Source organism: Giraffa tippelskirchi, chromosome 3 (assembly GCF_054371585.1).
Source record: "Giraffa tippelskirchi isolate mGirTip1 chromosome 3, T2T-mGirTip1v1.2.pri, whole genome shotgun sequence".
NCBI classification, from domain to species: Eukaryota; Metazoa; Chordata; class Mammalia; order Artiodactyla; family Giraffidae; genus Giraffa; species Giraffa tippelskirchi.
Window position 1 is genome coordinate 49,423,303 of NC_137277.1, and position 13,103 is coordinate 49,436,405.

The following is a 13,103-nucleotide window of genomic DNA, read 5'->3' on the forward strand; positions in this document are numbered from 1 at the left end:
GCAGGCAGCTAAGTTTTCAATATTGATTGCAAGTCTCATTCTGAGAGTCGTTAGGGAAAAAAGTACAATGGAGCAGCTCCTCTCCTGGAATACTGTTGAGTGGGGGCGGAAGGCTGCTTGTTATAAGGAATTCCACGGTCTCATCTATTGAGTGAGGGTGCCATGTGCTTATAAGTTGGGTGATCCAGATGGGGTTTGTGGACTGCCTTTGTCTTTTATTTATTTGGCTGTGCCGGGTCTTAGTTGCGGCATGTGGGATCTAGTTCCCTGACCAGCGATCAAACCTGGGCCCCCTGCATTGGGAGCATGGGGGCTCAGCCACTGGACCACCATGGAAGTCCCCGCCTTTCTCTTTTCTCCTTTTCTTTTAGCCCAAGAACTAGAGTGTCTTTGTCACAGTGGTCAGGGGTTGGCTCTGGCCATAAGAGCCCAGGCAGGAGACGAGGAGGCGATGTGCTTCAGGCTCTCACTGGGGTGGATTCTAACTGATTTCAGGTTAAGAGTATCCAAATGTGAGTGCTGTGAAGCCAGGCAGCTCCCAGCTTTGAGGAGACAGCGGGTCCTCATCGGGGTGGGCAGGTGACCAGACGTCGGGAAGGAAGCGCTGCTGGTCGGTGTGCGGAGGTGGAGGGTGTTCCCAGCCGGTGCCCCGCTCGGGGCAGTGCGGCCCTTCTGGGGCTGCTCACGGGGCACCGGACAGTGTCCTTCGTGGGGACCAGGGGCCTACTGTCAGTCAGTGAGATGGGGAGAGGCCTCCAGGAGGTGGTTGTCATCTGCTTGGGCGTGGGCCCCCCAGAGGCTGCTTTTAGGACTGTCACCCCCACAGGGAAGGGCCCCACGGCAGGTCAGATGTGTGCGGGGTCGTTATCAGCAGAGGCGGCGAAGACAGCGGAGAGCCGGGCCCCGAGCCCCTCAAGACCATGGCCGCTCCGAGGAGGGGCTCCCGGCCCCGCCCCTGACGGGCTGTCTCCTTGCAGGCACGCCTGAGCTCAGTGCGGCCGAGCGGAAGGAGCTGGAGAGCAAGCTGAAGGAGCGGGAGGAGTTCCTCCTTCCCATCTACCATCAGGTGGCCGTGCAGTTTGCGGACTTGCACGACACCCCAGGCCGCATGCAGGAGAAGGGCGTCATTAACGTGAGTGCGCGGCCCCGCTCTGCCGACGTGTCAGAGACGCCCCACCGGCCGCGCCTGCCTGGCGCGCGCACGCACACGGGCTCCCACGCAGGGAGCTGTCGGCTCGTGCGTGGAGGAGACCGTGTTCCCTTCTGGAGAGGAGACCTCTTCCCTTTGCTATGCCCATTATCATCCTAAAACAGTTCATGATTTAGGTTCCCGGGGACTCCTCAGGAGGCGGGCTCCATTTTACTGGCGGGAAACTGAGTCCCACACAGTCCCCTGGGGACAGCCGCCCCAGGGGTCCTCAGGCTGCGGGTTCCTCCAGGGTCAAGTCCAGCAGCAGCCAGTCCTCATTTAAAGTGAAGTGTTAGTCGCTCAGTCATGACCGACTCTTGGCGACCCCATGGTCTGTAGCCCGCCGGGCTCCTCTGTCCCTGGGAGTCTCCAGGCAAGAATACTGGAGTGGGTTGCCATGTTCTCCTCCAGGGGATCTTCCCGACCCAGGGATAGAACCCAGGTCTCCTGCATGCAAAGTTGAGCTATCTGCTCAAAACCAGTCCCACACTCTGGCTATCTGGGAATTTGAGACACCACTTCCTCCAGAACATCTCCGTCACGTGCGGGCCTGCTGGTAGCCAGGCCCATCCCCACACGGTGCTGCAGTCGGGGGTGTGCGGGTCTGTGGCTCTGAACTGGGGAGATGTCTGCAGGGGCTGGGAGCTCACGGCCGGCTCTCAGGTCTCCGAGGCACTCGCTGGAGAGTAGGGTTTGTGCCCGTGGAGTGCCTCCGGCCTGGGCACCGAGCTGGGGTGACTGAGCTTACTGTTGTCCCGGGGTAGGACATCCTGGATTGGAAGACTTCACGCACCTTCTTCTACTGGCGGCTGAGGCGTCTGTTGCTGGAGGACCTGGTCAAGAAGAAAATCCACAACGCCAACCCCGAGCTGACCGACGGCCAGATCCAGGCCATGTTAAGGCGCTGGTTTGTGGAGGTGGAAGGAACGGTGAAGGTAGGTGGGCGCCCCCGGGGAACCTTCACGCTGCTCCTCACCTCCCACCCCAGCGCTGCCCGACTTGGCGTCTGAGAGTCTCTGGGCCTCGGGAGGGGAAGAGGGATACGGGCCTCAGCCTGTGTCCTCCCCGCAGTAACACGTCCTGACGGCTTGTGAGAGGGGCGGTCGGGCATTCCTTGCAGCTCATTCAGTCATTCAGCAAACCTTCCTGAATGCTTCCGATCAATATATACCGGCCGGGGAGAGAGGCGGACATTGCTCCCATCCTCGCTGAGCCCACCACCAAGGCAGGGTGACTGAGCTATCAAGAGGTCAAGGACAAGAGTGGCCAACATCAACCGTGGCAAACCCAGGGCTTCCCGAAGCACAGAGCCTGAACTTCTCTGTGGGAAGGGAGGGCAGAGTCTGGGAAGATTTCTAGAAGTGATCTCTCAGCAGAGACCTGAAAACAGAGTAGGAAGGAAGCAGAGGAAAAGCCGGACTGGGGGAAGGGAGGAATGTTTCAGGCAGAAGGAACAGCACGGTCCAGGCCTTGCCCCATAGGCCCTTCAGGATGGCCTGGAGCCGGGGGGGCATCGGAGGGGCTGGATCTCTGTCCTGAGCTCTGCAGGAAGCCGCTGAGTGTCTCACCGGCAGCGGGACCTGCTGTGAGTGTGCCACCCCCTCAGGGGTGGTGCTGAGGGGGCAGGAGCTGGACAGGAGGGCACCCTGACGCGGGCACTAAGGCTCCCGCTGAAGGTCTTCCGATCTCAGGGCTGAGTGGATCCGGCAGCTCCCGGGGGTGACCGCACGGGGCAGGCCGGGCCCAGCTCCCACTGAGCCTGCATCCCCAGCGATCCTGCCCCGGGGCCGAGTTCAGGACCCGCGTCCCCAGCAATCCTGCCCCTGGGCCGAGTTCAGGACCCGCGTCCCCAGCAATTCTCCCCAGGGCTGCAGCCGGGACAGCCAGGCCCCAGCTTCCGCCTCTGGAACCCTGGGCTGCACGAGACCATCCATGGGAGGATGGGCAGGAAAAGTCGGAACTTTTATTTCTGTTTATTCTTACTAAGAAAAAGCAGTCAACCTTTATTCATAGTGAGTATCTGGATTGAATCATAAACATCATGTATACATTTTATCAGCATATGGGTACTATGTGCTGGAAATACACTTCTCTCTTCCTGGTAGCCACGTGATTGCTGGCTTAGAGCATTGCTGAAGGGCCGCGTGGAGGGCCGGACGGCAGGCACGCCGGCCTCCTCCCGGGAAGTGTCGCCTGAGGTCTCTGCTAACTGTTCCCAGGAAGCAGTTCCAAGGCCTGCTGTCAGTTTTAAAGTCAGTGGGTCGGGGTGATTCTAAGATTCACCTCTGTGTTAAGTGCCCCCCGTTTCTTTATGACTGAAAAGCTTCCTTGGATAAATATTTCAGATGTGCAGCCAGGGAGCACAGCCTTCTGTGACTTGTGGTTCAGGTTCAGGTCAATCCGTGGCATCATAATTGAGTGAGACGATTTTGTCAGTGGCCACTGGCAGCTTCACGCGGAAGTTGGCATTGAAAGTCACGCAAGTGTAAAATAAGAGGTTGTTCTGCAGTTCGGAGCAGCCGGCCAGGTAAATGGAGTGTGCGCGTGCCGCCGGGAGAGGGCCTTCCTCCTGCGTTAGTCATTGATGGACGCGCACGGCCTTGGTGGGCACAGGGGTGCAGGAAGGCGGGCTCCCCTTCGAGTGGGAAGCCAGCGACAGGCCCTTCAGGGGCGCCCCAGCCTCCTGCCCCCTGGGGACAGCCTGGTAGAAAAGCAGGTCACACTGTCTCTTGTCGATGGAGAGAACAGTCGCACATGTGCACATGCTCCTGGCTGAAGGTCAAGTGCAGAAGACACCCCGGCTCAGGAGGAGGAGACCAGAGGCTCCAGGACCCAAATGTACCGTTCCCCTCATCTACAGAAGACAGTGTCCCCCGGAGCCCTCAGGGCAGGGGGACACAGAGAGAGGAAGGGGGGGGCGATGCCGCCCTGTGGCTTTGAAACCTCCTTCCAGATTCTGCGGGCTCAGCAGAACTCGGGTTAGTGGGAGGCAGGTGATAAAATCTGCAGCGCCCTTGAGAATAGAGAATGTTGCCCTGTTGAAAAGCCATGTGGCTGCCTCGGAGGGGAATGAGTGAGCACCTCAAAACCCTCACCTTCTCTCGGTTCTTCACATGGGGGTGGATGTTGTACGCTGTTGTCACTCAAGGTCTGGAGCCTGGCTTGGCCACTGTGATCCTTACTGTGGTTACTTAGGTTGGCTGTGCTGTGGGTTCTTTTTCTCATAGAAATTTCTTTTCTTTGCTCTAAATCCTCGTCCTGAAAAAAGAGATTCTGAGACAGCAAGTCTGAAGACCCCGTGATGTTATATAACTGAGGAGTAGAATTCTTTTGTCTCCCTTAGAGGAATCTGTTACCATGAGTTATGGGACTCTGAATCCTCAGGGGCAGTCCCACTGTAGGAAATAGGAGGGTTTACGGTTCGTAGTTTCACTGCAGGCAGAAGAGAAGCATTGCCACAGTTCCCTGAAAAAATAACAAGAGCTTAGGTTCAATCTGGCTGTCAGAACAAGGCACAAGTGTGTCTCCTGGGCACATTTCCTCTCCTGACTCTCAGATCCATAGTTGAAGGTGTGTGGTTTTTCAGACAGGCTGACTTCCCACGCCGCACCCCGCCATCCAAGCTCCAGTAGAAGAAATTGAGAAGGATGTGTTTTCTGGAATCTTAACACCTTCTGGATCCCCGCTTTGCCATTTGCTGGCTTGGACGTACTTAACCCTCCCTTTCCTCGCGTGTAAAGTAGGGATGTTATTTCACAAGGTTCGGGGCATTTTTAACGACATCGTGAGGACTGAGCACTGTGTCTGGCGCTCGTTCCCCCCCCTTCAGCAGGGCCTGTTAGAAGGCGGCTCCGGAATAGCGCAGCTGAAAACGGTGCTGGAGCCCTGCGCCCAGCGCACTCAGGCAATGTTCTCTGACTTCTTGTTGTTGAGTCGCTCAGTCGTGTCCAACTCTTTGCGACCCCATGGACTGCAGCCCGCCAGACTCCTCTGTCCGTGGCATTTCCCAGGCGGGAACACTGGAGTGGGTTGCCAGTTCTTTCTCCAGGGGATCTTCCTGACTCAGGGAACAAACCTGAGTCCCCTGCATTGGGGACTCTTCTGGGGACAGGCGGATTCTTTACCGCTGAGCCACCAGGGAAGCCCTTGACTTGGCCCTAATCTGTCCACGATCCAGGATGCCACGGTGCTAACTTACCACCCAGGAAGCTACACATCCATTCTTCTTCTGGATTTCCAAATGAGACTAATGGCCAGTGGAGGCCCTCGTGACGTCGGTAGAGGAAGAAGCACCACTGATAGGGCCATCTGATTTCCACTGTCCTCAAGCTTCCCGTGAACAAGTCTCGGGCACCAAACTTCTGATTTAGGGCCAGGAAGGGGGGAGGTGAGGTAGAACCTGGGCAGCAGGGCTGGGGCTGAGGCGGCTCTACAGAAATGAGGTCCGGCAGGCCACCCCAGCCTACGGGGCTATTGCCAGTATACTCCAAAGCCTCAGGAAAAAAAAAAAAAAATCGCTTTGCAGAGACGTCTCCAGGCCGCTTACAAGGTGAGTTATCTGCAGGGCCTGGGCTTTGGGCTCACATCCATCAGCCCGCAGCCCGCTCACCCCCAGGCCCTGCACCACCGCATAAGGAGGCCTTAACAGCAATCTGATACGTTAGGAATGAAACTTTCCCAACAGGTCATTTAGATTTTGTAAGATAGACTAATTACTACACACAATTAGTGAGCCGAGTTGTGCCAGAGATACTGACCCACGGATGCACAGCCGGCTAAAGTGCCTGCTGAACACGTACTGTAAGGCCATGCTGCTGTGACTGTTAATCATTGATACTTTACTGGTATTAAAACTTTCTGATTGGGATGAGTGCAGGCAGGTAACATACGGGCACAGGCCTGTCATGAGATGAGCAGCCCAGCATGTCACAGGTGCTTGAAATCCACAGTGGGCGTAATCAGCCACGTTTTCATAATTTCAAGGAGGGAAATAATGACAGCAGAGCATCGGCCCGTCCTAGGTGGAGTGACGAGCCTTGCAGCTCTCTTCCGGGAGGGCAAACGAGCAACGGCAGGCTCCCTGGCCCTGGGTAGGGGAAGCTTGCTCACAAGAGTGGAGCAAACCCTCCCAGGTCTGTTATAAAAAAACCCGTGGGGCTGCAGTGCCTGCGTTTGTTGGCTCTTGCTAAAAACGCTGTTGACCAGGATCGTGACCCCGTGGCCGCTGTGCGCTCAGCACAATAGTTGACACTTGACCAGGGTTGGACTTGAGGGTCGTCGTCCACTCATATTTTGAGTGACCAGCAAACCATTCATATAAGGGGGCCTACATTTTCCAAACCTTGGGACGTGTTGCTTTAATTCCATCTGGGAACTTTTCCAGTGTTTGAACACCTAGCGTACTCTGTGGCTGCAGGAGGGGATGGGAGAGCCGTGTTCTCTGGAGGGCAGTGGGCCTGCCGGTGCAGCGTCTGAGCATCGTTAGAAGCAGGCATCTCGTTAGCTAATACATTACACCAATCAAGGAGAGTTATCTTAAGCCACAATTAATCTGCTCCCTGGCATATGTTGATAGGAAAGCATCATGCTGTTTCTTAATTAAAAGCAAACGGATTAAAAATGATTAATAAGAGTATTAAATATTCTCCTAAACTAAAGGCTTTGGAATTCTTGGGTAAATCTAGGTTTCCCTACCCCCCCATTCTGAAACCCAAGAAGCATGTATTGTTTTCTTTTTTCCTCCCCCTAAATCCTCGTAAGTAAGGGCATGTGCAGAAGTCCAAATTACCATGGTGGAGATGGGCACGTCGGCATGCCACCCGCGAGTGGGGTGGACGGGGGCTGGCATGCGATGCTAAGACCACCGTGCCGCGGGGACCATCGCCACCCCCACCCTTGTCGATAGAGAGTGATGTGGTGCCTCCTTTCGGAACAAAATACTCGCCTGCCATTCAGCCTCGGGGTGCCAGTGTCCTGCTCATGCACAGAGCGGGGGGACGACCTCCCCTCAGCCACGCCCTGTCCTGGCCACACCGCCCTGACCAGGAGAACTGACCCTTTCACCAGTGATTACAGAGATGGGCAAATTTGGGGCCAGCAAAGGAAATGGACAAAAGAACTAGAAAAGGCGCATCGCTGATTCTTAATCCTGGGGCTCCTTAATCGTTCCACTGTGAAGGACTCTTTAAGACTCGTTAGAAACGTGAAAGTCAACTGCAAGGTATATAATAAACAACCAGCCCCGCAGACTCACCGGCCAAGGCAGAGATGGGGACGTGAGGGTCTGAAATGAGACCCTTATTTTTAAAGGCCGGGCATGGAACCTAAACAGCGCGGCTCCTGGTCTCCCGCCTGACGCCTCTAGCGGTGTGTGGTGAGGCCGCGCCCTCCGTGCTTGGCAGGCTCCCCGCGTCCCAGCTGTGGTGCGGGCGCCTTTGCGGGTATCCAGGCTTCCTGGGCCACCTCCCGAGCTCCCTAATGCACCCACCTATTAAATTGCAGCGCCAAACTCATTGTCATTCTGACTTTGACTCTGTTAGTGATAACAGAGGAGGATAGCACACCTTTAAATGACGAGCTTTGTGTTTAATTACCCAAACAAAATGACATAAATATGAATGAGCCCTAATGGCAGTACTTGGTTTTCCGGAAACCATTAACAAAACGATTCCTAAATGATTTGTAAAGAAAATGAGAGGAGACGAGAGCCGGGAGAAGGCTATTAGGTTTCTAACACACTCCTGAATTATTATGGAGTCAACTACCTGGGAAATGCTCGGCTAAATGATCTTGAAAGGAGGAGGTGAGAGGTGGTGTGTTGAGACTTTCGGGGCGATGGACACACTGACCCTTTGGGAAACTCGCACAGTGAACCGGGGTTTAGGTTTCCGACTGTGGCAGGACACCCTTCACCTCTGGCCGCCTCGGGCCCCGAGGCCGGAGGCCTCCACAGCCAGCCAGGACCAGAGTCTTACGCTTAGAAATCGTGTCTCAGCTCCAAAAAAAGCACAAGTTGCTGTCTTTCTTTTTTAAGCATTTATTTATCTGTTTATTTGGCTGCCCTGGGTCTTAGCTGCGGCACTTGGGATCCTGACTTTGGCATTCGAACTCTGAGTTGTGGCCTGCACCCAGGGATTGAACCCGGGCTGCCTGCATTGGGAGCACAGAGTCTTAGCCATCGGACCCCCAGGGAAGTCTCGCACGTGTTTCACGCCCATTCAGCTCTTGATTAAACAGTCAGGGACAAAAGAGCGGCCCAGCGTCCGTGTGAGCACGGATGCCTCTGGGGGTGCCCAGGCTGGTTCCCCAAGCGTGCGTGTCACGTCAGAAAGCTGGCCAGGGAGGGCGAGGACAGCTCCTGTCCTGAGGCCTGTGTCCGCCGCCTCCTACAGAGCCAGCAGTCACGGAGGAGCTGGGGATGAGTCTCTTACGCTGAGGACACTTCTGTAGCGGCCCTCCCAGATGTAGAACAGTCAGGGTGTCTGGCCTGGGCTGGCCCCTGGCGTCTGACCAGGCGTCATCTGTTCGCAGGCCTATGTTTGGGACAACAACAAGGATCTGGTGGAGTGGCTGGAGAAACAGCTGACAGAGGAAGACGGCGTCCGCTCGGTGATCGAGGAGAACATCAAGTACATCAGCAGAGACTACGTCCTCAAGCAGATCCGCAGGTGAGACCCTGGGGGGGCTCCTCAGCAGAAGCGGGCTCACTTCTGGGGAACGAGTGATGTCTGAAAAACGGTGGGATGACGAGGCGGCGCGGTCTTTGCGGCCCTATCCGTGTGAGACACTGGTCAGATCAGAACGGAGTCCTGGAACACAGTTCTCGCTCAGCGGCTGGTCCCCAGGAGCACTTAGTGACGATGGCTGAGTTCACCATGCCCAGCTGTTAGCTCCAGATGCAGATCCTGTGAGGAAAGCCCACCGCATCCTGGTTTCCTAGGAAACCACCTCCTCCCCTCCCCCAGCCAAGAGGGAGCTGTGTAGAGGCTCCTGTCTCCTCCACGGGCTGGGTGGCAGAGACTGCAGGGGACATTTTTCTGAACTTTTCATTTGGACTAAATTTCACTTACAGAAAAACTGCAAAGCCAAACACAGTACAGAGAACAAATCTGAACCCAGACATGCCTGCTATTTACATTTTGCCTCATTTGCTGTATCATTTTTAGTTTTTTTTAAACTGTTTTATTTTATATTGGCGTGCAGCCAGTTAACAATGTTGTGATAGTTTCAGGAGAACAACAAAGGGACTCAGCTGTACATACACATGTGTCCATGGTCCCCCAGACCCCTTCCCTTCCACGCTGGCACGTAACATGGAACAGAGTTTCCTGTGCTATGAGGAGGTCCCTGCTGGTTATCCATTTTAAATAAAGCATGTGTACATGTCCATCCCAAACTCCCTAACTATCCATCCCTTCTTCCAATTCTTCATTTGCTGTATCATTTGTGTGTGTTTTATATATAAAAAGAGTAAGCACACTCATGTGTGTATTTATGGTTCTTTTTCTGAACCATTTAAAGGTAAGTTACATCTCTCATGGCCCGTCATGGCCCTTTACCCCCAATACTTCAGTATGCCTTTGCTAATAGGGCTATTCCCTGACATAACCATGGTAAAATGATTAATTTTTATAAGTTGAACACCATGCCTTTTTATCTAAACCCCTCTTTGTAGACCACGGCTCATTTTGAGTTTGCCCGATGTCTCCTCGTGATTAGATTCAGGCTGTGCATTCACAGCCCAGATGTCACATCCGTGATAGTGGGGCCCCATGGGGCGCTGCATCTGAGGACGCGTGATGTCACCTCTTGGTCCCCATGTTAGCTTCCATCACCTGGTCAAGCTGTTGCTCAACTCCCCCACTGTCCACCTCCTGATCTTTCTCCTCGAACCTACTAACCAATCTGTGGAGAGACCCTTACAGGCCGTGCAGATTCCTGCTCATTAGAACTTCTGCTTGCATTTAGCACCCAGGGGTGAGTCATGCCTGATCCAGTCTTTACAGCGAGGTTGCAAAATGATAACGTTCCAACTCCTGCACGTGCTCCACAGTCACCTGTGACCACCCCAATTCTCCCGCCAGCAAAAGTCCTCTCTCCACTTCCATATATTGTATATTCATTATTGGTATAGACCAGTGAGTGTCTTCTGTCTTCTCAATGATTTTAACTCTTTTTTTGATGCCCCACGTGTCCCAGGTTTAGCCAGTGGGAGCAGCTTCATGCAGGGTCCACTATCTTTGTGACATGCCGCAATCTCAGTTTTGGTTTAAGTTACTTCCACACTTTCTGACATAGTGGAACGTTTGCAGTTCATCTGGTACCAACCGTGCTGTTTGGGGCCTGTCTCGAGTAGGAAAACAGACGAGGTGAGGCAGGGGCTGCCGGATCCACGGTGGACCCTGGGAGCAGGTTCTCGGGCGGTTCTAAAGTTCCGCTGATCCAGGCACGGCTGTCTGTCTCAGTCTCACCACCCCTGATTTCCCCTTCCAGCTTGGTCCAGGCCAACCCAGAGGTCGCCATGGATTCCATCGTCCACATGACCCAGCACATCTCACCCACCCAGCGAGCAGAAGTCGTTCGGATCCTCTCGACGATGGACTCGCCGTCAACGTAGGAAGAGCTTCCTGCCCACCGCCGCCCTGCCTCTGGAGCCGAGGGCCAGAGCGGCCCGTCACACCCGAAACCACCACAAGGAGCAGGCACTGGAGACCAGCGCTGGAGTCAAGTGGCTTTTTGCTTCCCCTCGATGTGCTCCGGTTCCGCATGACGCATCAGGCCGGCAGGCCACAGCACCCCGTTCAGTATTTATTACCCTGGCTGTGGCCGCAGGCCCCTCTCCCTGCCCAGCACCTGAGAGGCAATGACGGGTACTGCATGTACCACGAGCACCCTCCCGTCCTGGCCGCCCCCGGCCCTGTGAGCCTGCAGCCACTGGCAGCAGAGGAGGGCCGGGACCAGAAGCGGGGAGAGGGGAATCCTCGCACTGCTGTCTCTCCACCCCGCACCTGGCCTCCTCGCACCGAGGCACTGCTTAGGAAGGAAAATCAGAGCGTGAGGTCTGCAGGTCCGTGGGACTTAAAGACGGGCAAAACCGTGATCCGAGAAGCAGAGAAAGCAGAGAGACCGAATTGCTGATGTCGGTTTTGGGGCCCCCGCCCGGGTTCCCTTCTCTGAGAACGACCTCGGGTAGGTTGACCTGCTGTGGCCCCAGGGGCCACCGCTTGGAGCTGAGGTGCCCAGGACCCCACTAGTGGTGCCACAGTCCAAGCTGGCAGAGGAGGAGCCGGGGAGCTGCCCTCCTGTCCCTGGTGGAAAACAGGCATGGAGCCGCAGCGAGGGCGGGCCGGCCAGCCTCTCCCTGTAGGACGTGGAAGGCTGTCAGCATCCAGCCTGGCGCTCTGACAGTCACGGGTGAGGACTGCCTGCGGGGCCAGCCTCTGTTCCCGGGTCCACCCTTCCAGCAGCTGACACTCCTGCTCGCTTGGTCGCGTCTCCTCCTTGAACACACAGGCAGCGCGTGCAGCCGTGGAAAGGTGCCCCGCTGACATCAGCGCCCTCGGCTCCAGGAACCGGCCTTCCCCGCCATGGGGGGCTTCCAGCGGACACAGGACCCACGTGACCTTAAGGTTATCTTCAACCCCCTCATGGTGCTGCTGTCTTCCGGGCTCATGGGCCCCTCCCCAGCCAGCGTCAGGGGCCTGCTCACGGGCAATGGAGAGTTTATTTTCAACCACCAGTTTATTCAAGGAAAGAGCTTCCCAACTCCCCCGCTGGTGTTCCTAAAGCAACAGTGGCAGGTGAGCAGGGCTGGGCTAGCATCCGGTTCCTGCAGCGCAGCTAATTGCATTTGTCGCTGGTGACCAAGGAGGAACTCACTAAGATGGCTGAGAAGCAGGGGTATGAACACTTTCGTACTTGCTCCAGTTTTGAGCCTTAACCCTCCAGTTCACGCACAATTTGACAGCCCCTCTCCCCGTCCCTGGGAACCACCTGTGCAGACGGGCACCGTGGGGCCGGAGGTATGGCCGTCTGGCCCCGGAGCCTCAGCCTGGCGGCCCTGCTGCGGGGGTTCAGTGCCATCCTGGCCAGGAAGGGCAGGAGAAGGTGGGGAACAGTGTTCGGGCCAGGAAGAATGTCCACTGTGGCTGCTATTTGCTTATCCAGTAAGAATTGGATCCATCTTTGACCAGATTATTCCTCTACACTTTTCTACAATAAATAAAATTCCACACACCTACAGGTGGTGTGAGGTCCTGTGCTTGCCTGGCATTTCTTCAGGGGCTGGGTGGGTGACACTCGTTTACTACCCCCCACCCACCACCAAACCGTGACACAGTAAATGAACGCTTCGTCTCGGGAATTCAGTGATGCCCACTCCCCCATCCCCAGAGCCCCCACTTCAGGTCTTTACCTGGACAGGGCTCTTGTCTAAGGACAAGTCAGGAAGAGACAGCCTGTTTCACATGTGAGGCTGCGACTACATGCGCGAGGCTGCCACTACACACGGAGGCTGCAGTACATGCGCGAGGCTGCCACTACACACGGAGGCTGCACTACACGCGCGAGGCTGCCACTACACACGGAGGCTGCACTACACGCGCGAGGCTGCCACTACACACGGAGGCTGCAGTACATGCGCGAGGCTGCCACTACACACGGAGGCTGCACTACACGCGCGAGGCTGCCAGTACACACGGAGGCTGCCAGTACACACGGAGGCTGCACTACACGCGCGAGCCTGCCAGTACACACGGAGGCTGCCAGTACACACGGAGGCTGCACTACACGTGCGAGGCTGCCACTACACACGGAGGCTGCAGTACACGCGTGAGGCTGCCACTACACACAGAGGCTGCAGTACACGCGTGAGGCTGCCAGTACACACGGAGGCTGCCAGTACACACGGAGGCTG

The 13,103-nt window shown here is 55.9% G+C and overlaps 1 protein-coding gene across 5 annotated transcripts in view; it reads left to right on the plus strand.

The window, feature by feature from the left end:
- Window positions 1-12,449, plus strand: part of ACACA (acetyl-CoA carboxylase alpha) — a 277,322-nt gene extending 264,873 nt beyond the window's left edge. For all 5 annotated transcript variants that reach the window (XM_081584563.1, XM_081584561.1, XM_081584562.1 and 2 more), the window contains 4 exons: window positions 978-1,132; window positions 1,954-2,124; window positions 8,720-8,856; window positions 10,682-12,449. In XM_081584563.1, the coding sequence (XP_081440689.1) occupies window positions 978-1,132; window positions 1,954-2,124; window positions 8,720-8,856; window positions 10,682-10,805 (587 nt within the window). In that variant the 3' untranslated portion in view covers window positions 10,806-12,449. The remainder of the gene's footprint in view (window positions 1-977; window positions 1,133-1,953; window positions 2,125-8,719; window positions 8,857-10,681) is intronic.
- Window positions 12,450-13,103: the final 654 nt, after the last annotated feature.